At 46.3% G+C, this 18,636-nt stretch overlaps 1 protein-coding gene across 1 annotated transcript in view; it reads right to left on the reverse strand.

The window, feature by feature from the left end:
• Positions 1–673: 673 nt before the first annotated feature.
• CHSY1 (chondroitin sulfate synthase 1) overlaps positions 674–18,636 on the reverse strand; it is a 76,739-nt gene continuing 58,776 nt past the window's right edge. The window contains exon 3 of the mRNA XM_064389768.1: positions 674–5,410. Coding sequence (XP_064245838.1) covers positions 3,818–5,410 — 1,593 coding nt within the window. The 3' untranslated portion in view covers positions 674–3,817. The remainder of the gene's footprint in view (positions 5,411–18,636) is intronic.

The following is an 18,636-nucleotide window of genomic DNA, read 5'->3' on the forward strand; positions in this document are numbered from 1 at the left end:
GAGCCGAGGAGGAGCCCAGTGGGGCCTGGACCTTCTCCCCATTTTTAATGCCTCTGCAAGATTTTCTTTCCACAAAGCTCCCGACTGCGGCTGGCTGTGCAAGCCGAGTATTTTTAGCAAGTATTCATGTGAAACAGCTCAGGATAATAATTTGCAATGTAAAGTCAGAGGCTGCCACAAAAACTCAGAGTAAGCAGATTTGGGTCAGCGGGACTTTGTGCTGATTGTGCTGAAAGGAACCATCCAGCCAGGTCCAGGGGAGCCACATGGGGCTGGAGCCTGGCACTTTTCTGGGTAATAAACCCCCACTGTGCCCACAGGACCAAAACCTGAAATCCTTCCGTGGGCTGTGACTGCAAAGTCACAGATAAATAATGTCACATGTCAATAGTCACATCCAGCATGACAGTCACCAGGAGAACCCACTGCCTTTCTGGACTCACATTTTCCCCCATCTCCCTTGGCCTCTTTTTGCCATCATTGATCCTTGAGCAGGAGGGAAAAGCTTTTAAAAACAGCATTAATAAATGCAGCTCCTCACCCAGGGGTGAGCAGAGAAGGTGAAGGGTTTAACACCATGTGCCCAGCTCTGTTTGGGTGGGAGTTTTACTGCTGTGAGGATGCCACAGCATCCAACCCAGGTTACCTGCACCAGAATAATGAGGGAAAGAAGTGTCACACATTTTTAATTGTTTTAATAAAGAACAGAAACATTTCTATTGATGGGACATGACTGGACACCACATCCTTCATTTTCAGGATGACACCATCTCATTTTCTCACACCTCTGTGGCCCAGAGGAAAACCCTCCATGATTTCCCTGCTTCCTCAGGGTGAAGGAAACTTCTTTTGGAAGCAAACAACCAGAGTAAATTGAGGATGAAATGTCCCAGCCCCAGAAGGGATTTTTGTCAAGGCTGGGTTAGCACCTACCAGCTGATGATTTCCACTTCTGTCCAGTTCCTTACAAGTGGGGCAGCAAATGCCACTTACTTTAGTATAAAATGGGGTTTATGTGTTTAGAATTTGTCATAAAGGGTTATAATTAAAATTTCACTTCAAAATGGACTACTTTTAAGCCATGAGTCCATAAAATACATGATCAATTGTGATGTGAGGCCTCGAGGCTTGTGCCTGCAAGCTTGGTGCAAAACTCACTTTTAATAGAGATTTGGTAACAGAATTAGAACTGCAGCAACTGAGAAAAAAACCCCAATACCACATGGTGCTGTTCTCAAAATGGCTTTTTCCAGTTACATTCTGCTTTTACCAGCTGTTACAGACTAAAAAAAGTTCTACATAATCATAAATGTTAATAAATACAGTACAAGTACAGGCTTTTCCCCCCCATTTTGCTGCCATTCTTTGGGGTTCATATTCTTTAAGCTCTTTTTTGTACCACAAATACAAGTTGTTTGGTTGTTTTTTTTTCCCTTTCCCTTGTGTGAAAACAGACCTCTGTAATCCCTAAGATTCTTGCTTTGGGACTTAATTTTGTCCTCACATCAACACCAAACAACTCCTAGAGCTATTAAAAAATAAGTGCTCAACCCACTTAATCATTATTTTTACTGTTCTGAACACACAAAACATTAGGGCACCATGCAGCCTTGTCACTGTATGCATTTGAAATGGACACTTATGGGTGTTTTCAGGCAGCAGAAATACTTTTAACATTTTCACGAGGAAAAAGTCAAAACCAGGGAATGGCACAGCTCATCAGCACCAGCTCCTGATGAATGGGTTTGTTCTGCCTTCCCTCTGCCTTCCACTGGGCTCATCCCAGACCACACAGAGGTCAAAACCCTTTGGAAGAGAGAGATCCTTTTAGCTGGACTTGCTTCCCCAGGTTTTGACTCTGTGCCTCTGCTGGGTGGAACGACACGGACTGACGACGTGAGCAGCTCCAATTGCAAATAAAAAAATCTTTATTGCATCTTAGAAGCAAGTCTTTAAAAAAAAAAAAAAAAAGAAAGAAAGAAAGAAAGACAGGAAAAAAAAGGAGAGGAGGAAAAGAAAAATTTTCCATGCACCTACGTCCTTGGGACTGTCACCAGAAAATGATGAACATTGTAAGACACAGACTCTATGCTAGTTGCAGTTCATACTCCATACACGTGTAAACAATGGTTATTTCTTCTACTGGAATAGCAATTGCACTGTAAGATCCCTTCAAACGTGGCAACAACCACCAAAGCCTTGGGTTTTCTCCATTCCTTCACTTGCCTCCCAAAGAGCAGGCAAAGTGGAACTGAGGGCAATGGGATGAAATGGGGCTGGAGGATATGATAGAAAAATATATTGTTCGCTGGTTTTTATTTTTTGTTTCTGCTGAGCAGGATATTTACAGGTACACAGGTCCCAAGAGATCATCTGCTTCAATGACAATGTCCAGTCACTGTCTAAGTCTCAGTGTACAGGGTCCCCTATCTGGCTTTAAGGCACTTTATTTAGTGTATTTTCTCTTACCTTGCTAGGTGTTAACTCATAGGGATCACACTTTCCTTGTGTTCAGCCTCCTCATCCCCAGTTCCTCTTAGAATACCAAAAAAATTTCTAAACTCACTGAAGTCATTCCAAAAATGTTAAAGAAATTTGTGGGGGGGAAAAAAAAAGATTCATGAAAAAATATTTTAGAAAGTAATCTTTGGAGATCATTTACTGTAAGTATGATGTACACTACCTTATCAGTGAGAAGATGCAATACATTCCTAATATATATATATATATTTACACACGCATATATATATATATAAAATATTAAAATGACTAACAGATATTCAAGGAAAGGTCAAGAACCTAAAACAATGGATATTAAATAAATTAACGGTCTAGCAGATACAGAAAAAAAAAATCCCAAAACAAAACTAGCAATCAAATGTAATAATTGTTCCCAGGAACATCACGCGACCGAAGGAAACCGATGCGATCGGGCGCGCGACACTCGGTGCAGAGGAGTTTTCCAGGTTCTCCTCAGGGATCTTGGATTGTTCATTGTGTGCTGTGGTTTGGCTGCCAGATTCCTCTTTCCCAGCCCCTTCCCCTGGCTCCTCAGCATTCCCTGGTGGCGTGGCTCAGCCTCGGAGGGCGGCTGAGGACAGAACGCAGAACCCACCGCGGGTTCCCCAAACGTTCCGTCCGTCCACGGACCAAACACCAAACACAACAATTCCTACAGGACCACTGGGATCAGGGCTTGTGCTTACTTCCTCCCCTCGCCCGCCCATCCTAAGTGCAGGTGTATTTTTAAACTGAAATAATCAGCTATTAGGGAAAAACAAAAGCCCCTCCTGCGGTTACCACCCCTTCTCACCGCCACAGCGACTCGGATTTTCTAACGCAATTGAGAATTAATGGCTAATCCTGAACCAAAGGAGCAGAATCTTTGCACGGTAGCAGTCACACCAAAAACATTTAGACACAGCGTTTTGTCACTTGGCTTTGCACGCTCGGGTCCACATTTACAGAATCCCAGCCATGAAGACGGCAACGGAAATGGTAGGAAACAATCTTTTGTTCATAAGGAAATGCTAATTCAAGTCAGATTTCCGCTGATCAGATAACTCTTAAACAATTTTTTTCTTTTTTTTTTTTTGTTTGAAGGCAAATATTGATCACAGTTTTGTTCAAAACCAAAAACACAACAACAAAAAAACCCAAGGGCCTTGTTCTTCTCAAAACGAGCGCTTTGTAAGAAAACAACGATGATTTCTAAAATATATCCTGTGTGGTCTTTTAAAAGTGAATTATCAAAAAACATTTTCCCAAAAATAAATTAGATAATTAAAAAAAAAGTCTTTTCCAGCATAGCTGGACATTAGGCTGTCCTCACTGAGCCATTAGTATTGCTGCTTTTCCCAAAACTTGGGTCGTTTTTTTCAAACCATATTTCAGCCAGCTGTTGTGTGGACCCATAAGTTGAAGCTTTGGACCCCAAGCACATTTTATATTGTTTTGGATCAAGATTAGGGTCACAAAAAACAGGGTGATGCACATGGACCACTCCAATTTCTTGGCTTCTGAAAGTTTTTAAGCCGGCTTGAATGACTTTGTTAAATAGATCTACATCTTCAAGGCCCCAACCTTGGATGGAGACATCAAAGCCACCCGCTCGAAGAAGGTCACCTTTGTAAATACAGGTGATACCAAAGCCATAGTTCCTCCAGAAACCTGTTTTCTGAGTGAAGGCAAAATGATTGTCACTAGGAACCTTTCCACTATAAACAATCTTTGGATCATACTGGCTAAAAATGATGGGAAAATATACTTGCTGACCCAAAACTGTGTTGGCTCTACACCGCTGGAGGAATTCTGTGGTAAACACTAAGTCAACATCACAGAAGAAAAGTAAAGACTCGTTCTGGAACTGAGAAGATCCGACTTCCAGAGCCAGTGCCCTTGAGAACTCCCCCGACACCGGCAGAACCTGCATGTCAGCCTTGGGGTATTTGGAGCGGTAATCTCTCATCAGCTCGATCTGCTTGGCCTTGTCAGGGTTGGAGTTGGAATTGAACAGCAGGACAACCAGCTTGACGTTCTGGTTGGGAATGAGGCACGTCTTTTCAAAATTCCCCATGAACCTTGCAAACATGTCGAACCGTCCGGAGAGAGGGATCAGGATGTTGATCTTCTTGTCTTTGAGCTCCTTCCTTTCTGCTTTGGACCTGCTGAGCTGGAAGGGGACAAACATCTTCAGCGAGTTGGAGAGGAAGGACAAGGACCCAGAGTCCTGGTTGATTTTGCTGGCCAGCTCTTTGGCGTCCATCTCTTCGTGCTCCATGAACTGGATCTTGCTGAAGGTCTGCTGCAGGTACGCGTGCCTCCTCACGGGGACCGTCATCTTCTTCCCCTTGTGCTTCTTGTAGAGAAGCAGCAGGTCCAGCACGTACTCTGCTCCGTACATGGGGTTCACCCTGCGGTACCCATACTGTATTTCCTTGAAATCAATGATCCTCCCCCGCGTCTTGGCGTTGGCGTTGATCATTTCCATGACCTGCATCACGATGTCGTCCAACGCCTCGCGCTGGGACGAGTCCATCCCTCTCCGCGGCGGCTGCCCGTCGGCACCCGAGTACAAATATTTTCCCGTGAGAAACTCCCACTCCAGGATCTCCTCCCGGTGGCGGGGCTGGAACCGCATGAAGGAGGGCGGCATGCCCAGCTGCAGGTCCTCCTTGTGGATCTCGGTGTTGCTGTACTTGCTCATGAGCACGATCTCGCGGTGCAGCTGCACCGTGCGGTGCCGCAGCTCGGCGATCTTGCGGCTCAGCATGTAGCTGTGCAGCCTGTACTGGTACGGGGGGTTCTTGTTGGGGTGCAGAGTGATGGCTCGGTGTATTTTGCTGTTCCTCAGGTCCCGGATGTAGCCTTTTTTATTCTTCTCATAATTCTCGTAGAACAGCTGCTGCATCTAGGGGAGAGAGAGAGGAGAAGTCAGAGCCCCGGCAGAGCTGACCCTGTGAAAGTTTGCCCACACAACCCCGCTGGGAGAGAATTCCCCCTCGCTCACAGGGCTTTCTGAATAAGCTGTTGTTGGGTTTAGGCACAGGTTGTAGCAATACCAGCTGCTATTCAAGGAAATTAAGAGGATTATTCATTGTGAACTGGTGAAAGAAACATCTATCATGGATTTGGGATTACTACAGCCCATTCTAGAGGTATCACCGGCGGCCAAACAATTCTGCAGTAAGTCCACTGTAAGCTCATTTCTTCACAACAACACACCATCACCAGGAAAATAACACCGTGAAGTGTTCACTACAAAACTCTCATTATTCATTTGTTTCCCATTGTTTTCATATTAATAATAAAGAAGAATAAAAAGGGATGCCATGTACATACTAAGCAAATCTGACTACACATTTTCCATTATACCCAAATGCCATTTAAGCATTAAAAATCCAGGTTTAGGCATTAAAAATGCAGGTTGCTGAATGTTTTAGTCAAGATGCAAAATATGTTACCTCAAGTGCTGCAATGCAAAACTACAGCTGTCGTTTTAAAATGTCAATGGACAGTAAAGTGCACCTGAGATTCCTAGAGTTCCAGAAGTCAGGTAATACAGGATACATGAATACACCAGAATAAAAACATCCTTAACGTGGCATTTGCTATTTCAAAACAGGAAGATAGTGAGCTGAGATTAGATTCACAAGCCTTAGGAAAGCAGACAAACCAGCTTTACAGTCCTCAGTAGCTCAAGCAGTAGCTGATATCGTGAAAGGCAAACCAGGATGATAATGTGGAAAATAAACTGAAAATAAAACCTTGAGACCAAAGGTATAGACAGGTTTAGATGATGGAAATTTAAAATAGACCATGGGCAGATTCTATGTCAGCACAAACATCATCAACCTGCCAGAGCTGACACAGCACCCTTGTTCAATATGGGATCCAATCTCTGTTTCTGGCAGTGGAATCTGCCACAGGAAACACGGCAATAAAGCTTGTGTAAAAGGGCTCTACAGGTCAGCAAAGAGCCAAACTCAAAAAAAGAACCAGGGGAAGGTCTCAAATATGATGGCAATCAAACAGAGCACCGAAAAGAAAATCACCAGCACAGAAACCTGCCTTCAACCAGCTGCTCAGAGCCAGCACAAGTCCTGTTTTATTAGGCCTTTGGTTGCATTTTTCCCATTATTGTGGACAGACACTGAATCTCGGGGATAAACTCACACCTGGCTTTAATTGCTGCTATCTCAACAAGCTGGCTGTGTGCATGCTGAAACCTGACGTTCGGCGCATCGCCGCCGACAGCACGGAGCAGGCTGAGCCTGCTGGGAGCAGGATTTGAACCTGAGCAAACGTAAATCACTGCAAAGCAGCGAGGCAGGGATTTCAGCAGCACTGGGAAAGAAAGGACGTTTATTTCGTGGGTCACCAGCAGTCCCCCACCCCCTTCTCCTTCAAGTTCACCTTCTTCCCGCTCTCCCCAAGTGATCCCTGCTGCGTGCACGCTGTCTGGGAGCAATCCAGGCCAGAGGATGGATGGATCTGCACAGCAACGCAGCCAAAGGAGAACATCTTGGCCATGGCCCCTTGGCAGGCCTCAGATGAGCTGCCTGTCGAGATGTATAATATCCCTTTAGAAGTCATGCAAGATTTAAAAGAGCGCTACGGGCAGAGGTTAGCTGGTCTAATCCCACGTCCAGCAGAGTTATCCAAACTGAATGAACCTCATGCTTTCCCAAGAAACACATTTTTTCCACTCACCCAAAAGACTGTTCTTCATTTGTATCCCTGTATTGTTTCCTCTACTAATAAAGCTTTATTTTTTTGGTCACTTTGAACCTGGCTGTTGCTGTGAAGGGCTTTAGGAGACCTTAAATCACACCCACTTAGGGTCAGTCCTGGGAGCACCATTTATTGCAGTGGAGAGCTCTCACGGGAAGAACAGGATCAGTCCAACACTGCAGGACCCACTTATTTTACTGACAACACTGATCTACCCTCTAACACTGCAGACATGTAAAACTAGAAGTATTAAATGTATATGATAACCAATTTCACTGACATTTAAACAACAACTATAGGCAGAGGCTTTTCCAGGAGTCCTGTGACATTAGATAAAAATTCTTAAATCACATCATTAGGCCGCTATTATTTAAAGGAAAATTGACAATAGGATTTAAATTCAAGTCTTGTTTTGAATTTATAAGACAACAAAGTCAAGACCATGCAGCCTGAATGCATTTACTCCAAAATTGCTACCTAGGGCATTCTGAAGAGGAAACCATGACAAGCAGAAAGGCTTTCAGATTACACAACAAAGTTTTAATAGAATACTGATGGGTAGGAAAATGTTATGAAACTTCCCAATGGAAGTAAAGATAGCAACCCCTAGCAAATGGCACAAATTAAAATTCAGAAGCAGATTTTAAAGCTCTGGCTTGCCACTCAGGAGTAACCTCTTAGGTACACCGGTTTCCTTCCAATACTCCTTCCTGCCCTTTCCCAAAACGAGCTTGCTTCAAAAACTGAAAATAAAACATGTCTCAGCAAGCCTTTAGCGGGGCTCCAACACAAAGCAATTTACAACTGGAACATCTATTAGCATCCACCTTGCTGCAGCCAAGAAGGTGACAACTGCCCGAGCCAGCCCTGCGTGCAGCTAATGAGAAGCACCACAGCAGCCAGGCTTTTATATAATCCCATTTTTCAGGAGAGTGCCTTGCAAGGCACGTTCCATGTTTTTCCTACAGAGTCTCCCCCTCTCCTGCCCAGTGTCCCCCTGTCCCCTGGCATGCAGCAGGCTGCAGCAGGCATGGGTGTGCCAGGATCCTGCAGCCCTGATCCCCCTCAGGAGCCAAGGTTCCCCACACCAGCAGGAACACAAAGAAGGGTACTGCAAGGGGTTAAACAACTCCCTGCAGAGAGCACAAGGAGTTACAAACCATTTCTTCAGGGTGGCACCAAGGGCTGCACACAAAGGCCAAGTGGCCAAAGGAGCAGTTTAACCCTTCTCGGGCTGAGGTGCTGGTGGACACTGGAGCCAGTGCCCCAGAAGGGCTGTGAGGCCCCAGGGCTTTGTCCCTGAAACCAGCCCCACATGGATTCTGTTTGCTCACCCACACCTACAAACCTGAAGGAAACGAGCAGCTCCCTCCAGGCTGTTTGACAGCTCCACCAACACTGATCTGCACAAATCAGTAAGGTTCCCCAGCACTGGGTTCAATCACTAACAAGGGCGATGCCCTCCTATCACAAATCATTGCTAATACTTTCTTACATTGCTAATCATTTCTTACCATATTTGGGTCCAAACCACTGTGCTAAATATCACCAATTAGCACATGCTGGCTTTTGACTCCATGTGACGCTGGACAGCCATAAGGAAGATACAAAATCATAATTAACTCTTGTGTACATCACCAATAGGTGGGTGGAAGAAGGCCACAGAGAAGGGAATACATGTGATTTATTTGCTCCTCCCAGTCACTAAACACACACGTGGGGAGTGACACAAGCCCAGGACATGCACATCTCCCACAGACATTACGTGCCAAATTCCCCACGCCTGTTACCAGAGTCTTGAGAGCTGAACTCTTGCAAACTCTTCTTCTAGTGAAACAGGTTTCTCTATGATTCTTTTTTTTTTTTTAAAGAACCTTTCACGGATATTAATTTTGCAATGATTATATTCTAAGCATGCTTTATTCTAGTGCAGAGCACTGAGAGCATAGGGATACAAAGAAGAGCTACTCTTTATTGACCACTATTTACTCTAGACCTGTTGAAGCCTTAAAAACCCTAATGTTCCCCAAACCATTAGAGACTGAATGTTTAAACTGTGGTACAGCTGTTGTGGGCACTGCTGGCTCATGTCCAAAAGACCAACTGAAAGGAGAGAGTGTTATGTTCTTCGTTTTAAATGAAGAAGTCTTTTGCAGGCCAAAAAAAAGTGTACTGGAGAAAATGGACTTTAAAAATAAGACCAGTTTATGCAGAAACTGGCCTGCAGCCACGGATTAGCCCCCGAGGGCTTTCTCTCACAGCTCCAGATTGTGCTAGCAGAGCCCAGCAAACACAGCCCCACAAGCCTCAGGAACAGCAGCCATGGATAGGACATGTTCCATGGCAGGTTTCAAATGCCCAAGATGGGTTCAGTACAAAGCCCAGCTAATTAAAAGCCCAAATGATGGTTAATGTCACCTAGCTCAGAGCACCTCTGTCAGGAGCAGATGAGGATGTGGGTCCCAGCGTGGAGCTGTTCTCCTGCAGGAGCAATGCAGGTGCTGGGACAGCCCCACAGCCAAAGCCAGGCAGGATGCTCAGCTCCATCTCCTCCTTCCAAAGATGTGCCACAGCTGCTGGCAGGGGGCAGCTCCTGTTGGCTGGCTGAAGTGAGATTAAAGTCCTGCTACCACATCCCAGGGAACTGCACGAGCACCATTTTGCCACTTTGCACTGATTAACCACAACACATCTCCAGTTTTCTGGTTTATACATCACCAACACAGCTCAACTGATGAAAAATTTTGCCAAAGTAAAGGAGCAGCAGAATTTTGTGACTTCCCTCTGATAGAGGGATCTCCTGGATACAACTCTGTGTATTCAGGGTTCTTTCTGTTTAAATCCTGATGCTTTACATCCCACAGCTAAACACTGACATGACTGAAGCCACTCCTTCAGACAGGGCTATTATGGTGGAGACAAACACGGGGAAGTAATGGATAAACACTCACTTCCAGTGAACTTGGCCACTCGTTCACGGCTTTAAGCTCCCCAGTTGCCACTGCAGGAAAGGATGCAGGAAACACCACTCAGTGCTGGGAGATCAGGCTTCCCTCTCAGCTGGCAAGTGAAGCCCTGAGCTCTGGAGCACGACTAAATGATGTGATTCTTCAGACAAGTCACTTCTCACACAAATTTCATCATGTACTGATGGTTCAGGTTTGCTTTGTTTCACAAAGAGAGGCAAGAAAATCATCCTGAGCAACCAGTACTCAAAATTTCCATGGCTGGGGCAGCAGAGGCAGATCCAGCTGGGACCTCTGGGTGCAGTAAGCCCAGGCATGCTCTGAAGCAAGAAGTTTATTTTGCACAACACAAATGCCTCTTCCTATATGATCCTAAGTGGAACAGTGCTGGTCTCACTTGAGAGCCTTGCAGTGCCTCCTGCACTGCTCTCCTCTCCAAAGTATTCCAGAAAGGAAGCCAAGAACTCAGGCAAGTTTCAAGCACAGCAAACTCAAGGTCATTGAATTCCCAAGGAATCTGTGAATTAGGAGAGTTACTGCTGGAGTTCGAGCTTTTGTGAACCATACCAAGTAGCTGTTTAATTAAACAACTGTTTTTATCCCAATCCTTTCTTGCTTAAGCAAGTAGAAGAGCTTAAAAATTACTCATTCATTTACAGTTTCTCAAACCAAGTAGCCTTTAAAGTATTTCCAGCTTGGCAAAGGAAAGAAGAAAACCTGCAAAAATGAATGGGTCTTCAAGACTGGCATTGAGTACTTCACCTCTGACCCTGAGCTCCACAACCTCATTACCCAAAACCTACACGTGGGAGCAGTCCAAGGCACTTGGGAACTGAGATCCTCCAGCCAGGAAGCAGAGAACTTCCCTCCTCCTGGCCCTGCATTAAACTGAGCTTCATCCTCCTGGTCTAAACGAGGATACAGAAACCAGATAAAACAGAATGTGCCAGTGAGGATATTTAGATTTAGCAATGTAAACCTTAGGAGAGCTGGATGTGATTGCGAGGTTTTAGTCCAAAAGGTTCTGATTTGACAGAAACAAAAACAAGTAAAATACCACTAAACATTAACAAATGTTCTACACTACAGCTATTGAAGAAACAGAACATCGTAGGTGCAAATGACTAATTGTCACTGGGATTGCCTGAGAAAGTGTAATCAAAAGTTGCTCCCAACATAATTTCCAAATTACGAGTCCTGGTGCAAACTGCTGCTCCTCACAAGGCTCGCCCTTGCTCAAGTCAAGGCTCTGACCCATGGGGCAAATGATTCAGCTCTCCCTCTCCAGCCTCTGTCCCAGATCCAAACAAAACCAGGGATACAGTGACTCCCTGCTGATTGCTCGTTTAAAGGCCAGACTCAGGGATGATGCCAGATTACTTGCCCACTGAATCTGCTGCAGCTCAGCATTGCTTTTCCTTGTTGTCAACTCCACACTTACTCCACAGTACAGGCAGAGCACAAGAAAACTTGTTTTTCATTATGCATTTCAACAGGCCCATGAAAGCCAGAGCCACAGCCTTGGAAATCTGTATCTGCTCTTTCTCATGCAAAGTGTTAAGATTCCAGAGGAGCAGCACATGACCCTTGAAGGGGAGTTTCTTGGAGATGATGAGCAAAAAGCTTCTGACACCCTGGCCAATATATTTGGGATGCTAAAAACAGAGTTAGAGGGATGCAGTCTCCTCTGAACACAGACTACCAAAGAGAAGACCTCTTCTGGACTGCTGTGTGATTTTCCACCATGTGTTTTCAAGAAGCAGTAATGTAATCAGTTAGAAATACTTTTGTCCATGGAATTCAAAGATTCCTATTTGGGAGCTACTTTCCACATCCAGTGGTTTTGCAGGAACTGCAAGCCATGATGGATGAGGAGCCTTTTTGGTCCACTTGGCAAGGCTACCAAAAGTTGCTGCTTTAAGGGGAGTGGAGAAGAAACCCTCTGCTTGGAGAAAATTTCAGCTGCAGCCCAGGCAGCCACCCACCATCCCAGCATCAGAAATCCAAGCTGGAGCAGCACAGCCTCTGTGCCAGATTGGATGGGGACAGCAGTGATCCTGCAGCACACAGCACCCCAGATTCTGCCAGCACCAGATCCTGCAAGAGGCCCAGAGGAAGCACTGGCTCCTGTGGGTCTGTCTGCAGGATCCATCCACCCCAGAGCAGGCACAGGGACACAATGTCACAGAGCAGCACTGAAGGACAGGGCTGAGGCAGTCAGCACAAAGCTCTGAATCTCTCTTGAGCCTTCACAGGAGATTACTGTGACTTTAATTAGGCAAAGATTCAGCCTCACAATAGCTGCAGTTCTTCCCTGCGTGTAAAAAGGTGGGGGTGTTTTTTAAAAAACAGATTCATTTGCAAGACATTCATCATTTCTAGCTTGAGCAGAACCATTTTGGATGAGGAGAGCCACAGCCCCTTTTTCATGGCAACAGACCATGCTTGCTGTTTCTGATCCCTTGAGAAGATTTGTGTCAGGAATACACCTTTTGGAAAGGGGCAGGAAGGAAGCTGGGAATGCTGAATTAAATCCCCAAGACAAGGCCAACTGCTCAACTGCCTGTGTCAAAGCTGCAGCCCTCAGACCTGCAGTGCCAGATCAGCCTCAGAGAGAGCATCTTCCATAACTTCTTTTATAAACCCATCTGCATCATGCCTTCCTAACAACTGATGGTAAAAGCATTTCTCTGCCAGCCACATCAGTATCAGCTGATGAAAACTGACAGAAAACTGGGAAATATAACATTTCTAATTCCTCTGCTGGTGGACCTTCCTCCCAGATGCCACAACAGCCACTCCATGGGTGCTGCTGTGCCTCTGCCAGGCGAGCAGCTGGAGGAACTCTTGAAACCTTAACCCCTTCCAAACTGCTGATGGTCTGTCCCTAGGAGGTGGCAGCTGCACACCACTTGAAGCTGGTGGGGTTATCTGAAACACAGAACCAGCCAGCATTCAAGTAACACTCTGAGGGCTCTCTGTGTCCACTTGGTCCTGCTGGACCAGCGAGGCTCCGCTCGTGTCTCACCTGGTTTGCAACAGCACAAAGGACAAGGTGATGGTGAACCACTGTGCATGGCACAGCCACCTCTCTTCCAGGCTTGGAATTCAGTGAGTGCTCCCATGGTGCTCTCTAGCTGCCTTTTCCAGGGTCATGCTGAGATACCACGGCTGGCTGCTGAAGGCTGCTCTGCTGCGAGCGGGGCGGGAGCTGGCAGCACGAGGCAGTGCTGGGTTTCCTGCCCAGGTCTGCTGTCAGCAGAAATCACAGTCACAGAAATCACTGAATATTCCGAGCTGGAAGGGACCCAGAGGGATCACTGAGTCCAACTCCTAAGTGAATGGTCCATACTGGGATGAAACCACGACCTTGGTGCTATTAGCATCATGCTCAACCAGCTGAGCTCATCTCAGTACACCCCTCCCTGGCATGCAGCAACGAAGCAGGACCTCAAATTAAGCTGGATTTAAAGGAAATCTCCTTTTACTCCTGTTGGAAGCAAACTAGAACAAGCTATGGAGTTCCCTACAGACCTCCCCCAGTACAGACACAACATTTGTGACACAGGCAGAGGGTTTCACTCCTCTTTCACCCTCCTGTGAGCTCAGAGCAGTTCTTCATCTTCAATCTGGTTTTTCAGCCAGAGCCACCATTTCTGGGGCTGGTTTGAAGACTGTCTGCAAGGGCCTGGACTCAATCACCAGCTTGTTCCACACGGGGAGCAGCGCAGGGTGACAGCTTCCAGGGCTCACCAAAGCTGCACAGCATTGTTCTCAAGTGTCTATATGAAACGCGTGCACTTTTTTTTCTTGCCCAAAGAATTGTTTAGCAATTGCTCCGAGGAGGGGAGGAAAATAAAGTCACAAACCCTTGTTTTATGTGGAGAAGCCACATGTTTCAGTCAGCCCACGAGGATCCACAGCTGAGCCCTGGCCTGGGGATAGCAGAGCTTTAGGAGGCTGTGATGGTAACAAGCAGTAACGCAGCTGCTGCAGAAAGAATTTCCACAGTGAGATGATGATTGCACAAGGGTTCCTCTAGTGCTTGTACCATTACCACGCACGACTTACAGCCTTCCTGCTCTTCTGTGCTGAGCTCAAAAACAAAATCTGCCCTTTGTCTCATCACTGGAAAACATATGTACATCATCCAGCGGAGACGTGGCACTGCCAAAACCATTCCATGAGAAGGTCTCTGCCTCAAACAGCTCTGCCATCTAAAATAAGTGCAAACAGCAGCTTGGTTATAAAAGATACTGCTCCTTGATCAATAAGGGATCAGCAGGCAAGGTCTGCCCATTCAGAGGGCTGATAAATCTCTCAAGAATTTGCCTTTCATGCCCTGTAACCCAAAAGCACCATAAACTGTGCATTAATAGCTGTAACTACAAAGGTCACCTATTTTTATTGCTTGCTTTGCTGAAGCACAAGGGATAATATATTTTAAATAAGTCACTTTTTAGGAGAAAGCAGTGACTTACTAATTATTCATTTGGATAGGGTTGGCAGGGTGGGTGCAGATTCAACACCCTGGAACGAAAAATGGTGAGAGAAGGGAAAAGGGGTGAGAGAAGGGAAAAAGGTTATGAAAGAAGGGAAAAGCACTGCTGCACATGCACAGGTCTGGGACCAACCCGTTGCTCTGCAGTTTCACATATGCTCAGAACTAGAAGGAAGACAACATCTTTCTAGGCAGCCACAGTTTTTATTGTCCTCCTGTCAGTGGAACAACTTTCTCATTATTAAAACGAGCTGTCAGGCAGACTGGCATTTCCCTCCTCGCCGTGTCCAAGTCAGCCCGTTCGTTCAAATATGGTTAAAGATTTCACACAGGGTTGCTGGCTAACTGTATATGGTCTGAGGTTTTCTGGAAGTTTGCTGTCTGGCACAGCTTGGACAAGGAACAAGCAGCATTACTCTGCAGCACTCTGTAACCAAGTGCCTCTTGCATTACACACAGTCTGTCAGAGCCAGGGGTTCACCTCCACAAGGGTGTTTAAGCCTTGCTGATGTTCACCATCCATCATCCAGCTCTGACAAAAGGAATATTCAACTGCTCCCTTTGTAATGCTCTAAATTAAAACAGGAGATGTGGATGCTGATAAATGCAATTATGCTGCATGTAAATGCATTAGAAATGGAAAGGAAAAAAAACAGTCTCAAATACTCACACAACTTGGGGAAGGATTTGCTAATCACACAAGTTAACTCTCTTTTGAATATTTGCCACACATAGAAAGAGTTTTTGAGTCTTTCTAGGGTCTTCTTTGCTTCCAAGCTGGAGCCTACTTTGTTCTGCTGGCTGCAGCCAAGCTGGCACAGGGGCAGTTTGGGTAGAGCAGACCTGGCTCCAAAACTTGTGCCCATTGCCTGCAGCCACCATGGCTTGGTCCCTCCATCTGCCAGCCTGCAGCCTGCAAGCCTCAGCTTGCACCCAGCTGCTGCTTCCTTTCCCTCTCCCCTGGCCACTGCAGCCTTTCTAGATTTGGAAACCAAGCAGCTTGGAGGAATTTCTCATTTTCATTAGTGACTTTCCCATACTCCACTGACATTTTTCCCCTCATCTGGGAGACAGGAGCAACGGGAGATCTCCTGGGTGGGTTTGCCTGTTGGGTCAAGGTCCCACTGCTTCAAGCAACCTCACGTGTGCTCAATAGAGAAAGGCAGGGAGGGAGGAAAACCCATTGCTGAGAATGCAGAAGGAGCTTTAGCCAACAGATGGAGAAGGCCAGTGGAGTTTGCAGCTCCCTTCAGCAGACAGCAATGCCTTGTCTTCTTATGACCCATTTTCAGCTGCTGATCGAGGACATTTCAGGGATTTGACTCATGAATAGCAAATTACTTGTGCTGGCTTTGCCAAAAAGCCCTCTCCTTGCTGCAGGAAGCCTGGGCTGCTTTGAAGTAGCTCCTGAACCAAGACAATTTACAGCCTGACAGCTTAAAGCTGCATTGAAACGGGCCCTGGTGTCCTGGGGGTGTCATAAATCACCGCGGTTCAGGGGCAGGCAGGGCAGGGTGCATGGATGGGGACTGTGTTCCTCTGCTGTGCCACAAAGGCACGGCCACGAGGGAGCCAGAGCCCTTCAATGGGGCTTTCAGAGGGACACACAGCCCTACTTTCTGCTGCCTTCCCTCAGTACCCTTCCGAGATAGACTTGTGTCATCTGAAGTGGAGGTTGTTCCCGACTTCAGTGTGGTTTTGAGCCGAGCTAATCCGGGCTCTGACGTGCACCCCGTGAGCAAAGAGGTGCTCCCAAATCCTAGCCAAGAGCAGGCTTGGAAACCTCTACTGAGAGCAAGCTTTTGGGAACAGCTCAGCTGGCGGCAGAGGATCCATGGCTGACTCAGTCCTGGGGGCTGCACCTTGTGTCAGGAAACCAAATGGGCACTGACACCCATTATTTGAGCCTGGAAATAGCTGCATGCTCAGCACAGCTCATCTGGCAGGGCCCAGAGGCACCCCCAGAGCTCCGGGTGGGAGGACAGCTCTCACTCTGCTCAAGGACATCTGTCACAGCCTGAGCTGGGATGCCCAGTCCAGCAGCACTTTTCTCTAAAGCCTACAGAAAGAGCTTTGCATGGATTCTCACCCCCATTTCATGGCTGTTTAGCCCATCCCCATTTGGGGTTTTCCCATCCCAGAGCCAGAGAACGTCGTGCAGGCTGCAGGACTGTGCTCTTCATCAAGCCCTGCCTTTGCCTCGTCTTGATGTGAATGCCAAAGTCAAATATAATCCACCCACCCAAACCAGATGTTAGAAACCTGTCTGTCTCTCTTCAGCTGTCCTCTGAGGTCTGGCCTCCTGTCAAATGCCTGAGGCCAGAGTTTTCTTTTTTATTTTTAAGGCAATGATAATATGTTCAAAGGCTCTTTCTTCTGTTTGGAGAGAGCAAATCTACACCTGGTCCAGAAGTGCTTCAAAACACAACCAGCAACTAACAAATCTCTGCCTCTGAGAGAAGTTTGGCCACTTAACTTTCAAAATAGTTGTTTCCTCCCTTCACAGAAATTTTAACAGCTAATTCACTAGTGCCACAGGAACAGAGGCACAAATCGAGCCAAATCTGTTCAGTGTGCCACCTTTTTATTCAGCAAACTGTCAAAAGAAAACTTTTCTTTTCCCCTATGGAGCAGCACTTCTTTCTACATATCTTTAAGCCAGAAGAATACACAGATGATCTCCTGGACATTTGTTTTCCTTGGAAACAGTGCATTGCTGGGTATTTCTCACTGATAAAAAAGGAGAGGAGCAAAGACAGAGGGAGAGCAGAAGGGAGGACAGATCAGACCACAAGGAGCAAGTTTGCAGCACCCTTGTGTTGTCTCATAGTACTTCTTAAGCAAGAACCTCCTTTTGGGTACTTTATGTCCTAAAAAAACCCCAACACGTACCAGGAGTCTGTGTTGCGCAAAGATGAGAGATGGAAAGCATTATGCTGACCTTAAAATGTAGCTCAGGGGCCTGGTGCATCTCAGACTGTTTAGTATTAGCATTAGCCAGAAAAGCACTGAAAAATGCATTGCAGGATATTGGAGAAATCTATATCCGGATATTAAAACTAGTATTGAGTAAACTGTGAGGAGTGACTATCACAACATGGTCAGACCACAAGCTTAACAAAGCCTAGGGAATAAAGCACTGTGACTAATTTGAAGCACATTAAAAGAAATCACATACAAACCCCACTAAATCCATCAGCTCCCAAGGACACTTCTTTGCCTCGTTTGGAAGGGGTGAGGACACAAACACATGAGATTTACACAACATGTTGTACTGCTCACTGCTTTATGCTCATTTCCAACCCAAGTACTGCCTGTTCTTGAGGACTGGGATTTCACACTTGGAGGATTTCTAAGAAAGAGGTTTTACGGCTGGGACTGAAGTGACGTGGCCAGAACAAGAGGACTCAGCAGAGTCAGTGCCTGCCTGATGATGCCTCCCCACCACAGCAGGCACTGTTCCCTGGCAGCAGGGATGAGTGTCCAGGTTCTGGGACCCACCAGCAGAGAAACAGCATCATCTTAGCAGATGTACAATGTTATTTGCAATGAGCCAAGAATTCTGTCAAAGAAAACCTTCCTCCCCCTGGAAATCCACCTTCTGGGCTCCCCGCATGTTGGATTTCTCCTGTGGCCTTGCTCTCCTGTCCACTCTGCAGGGGACAGAAACCACCCAAACCATGAAATGTCAGCCTCTCCCTTTTGCCAAAAGGCTAAAGTAAAGGGAAAGTAAAACAACCCCACAGCATCAAAAAACCCACATCAAAACCCAACCCTACCACAACATCCTTCTCATCTTCATCGCTCAGACAACTCACACCGTACTGAGACTGGCACTGTCTTGAGAGGACATTTATCTGCTCTGCTCTGGGCCTGCTCTGTGTTCCACAGGAGCACAGCTAGACAGGGATCAGTGGCTCAAGGCCACGAGAAATG

This window comes from Passer domesticus, chromosome 14 (assembly GCF_036417665.1).
Source record: "Passer domesticus isolate bPasDom1 chromosome 14, bPasDom1.hap1, whole genome shotgun sequence".
Lineage (NCBI taxonomy): Eukaryota > Metazoa > Chordata > Aves > Passeriformes > Passeridae > Passer > Passer domesticus.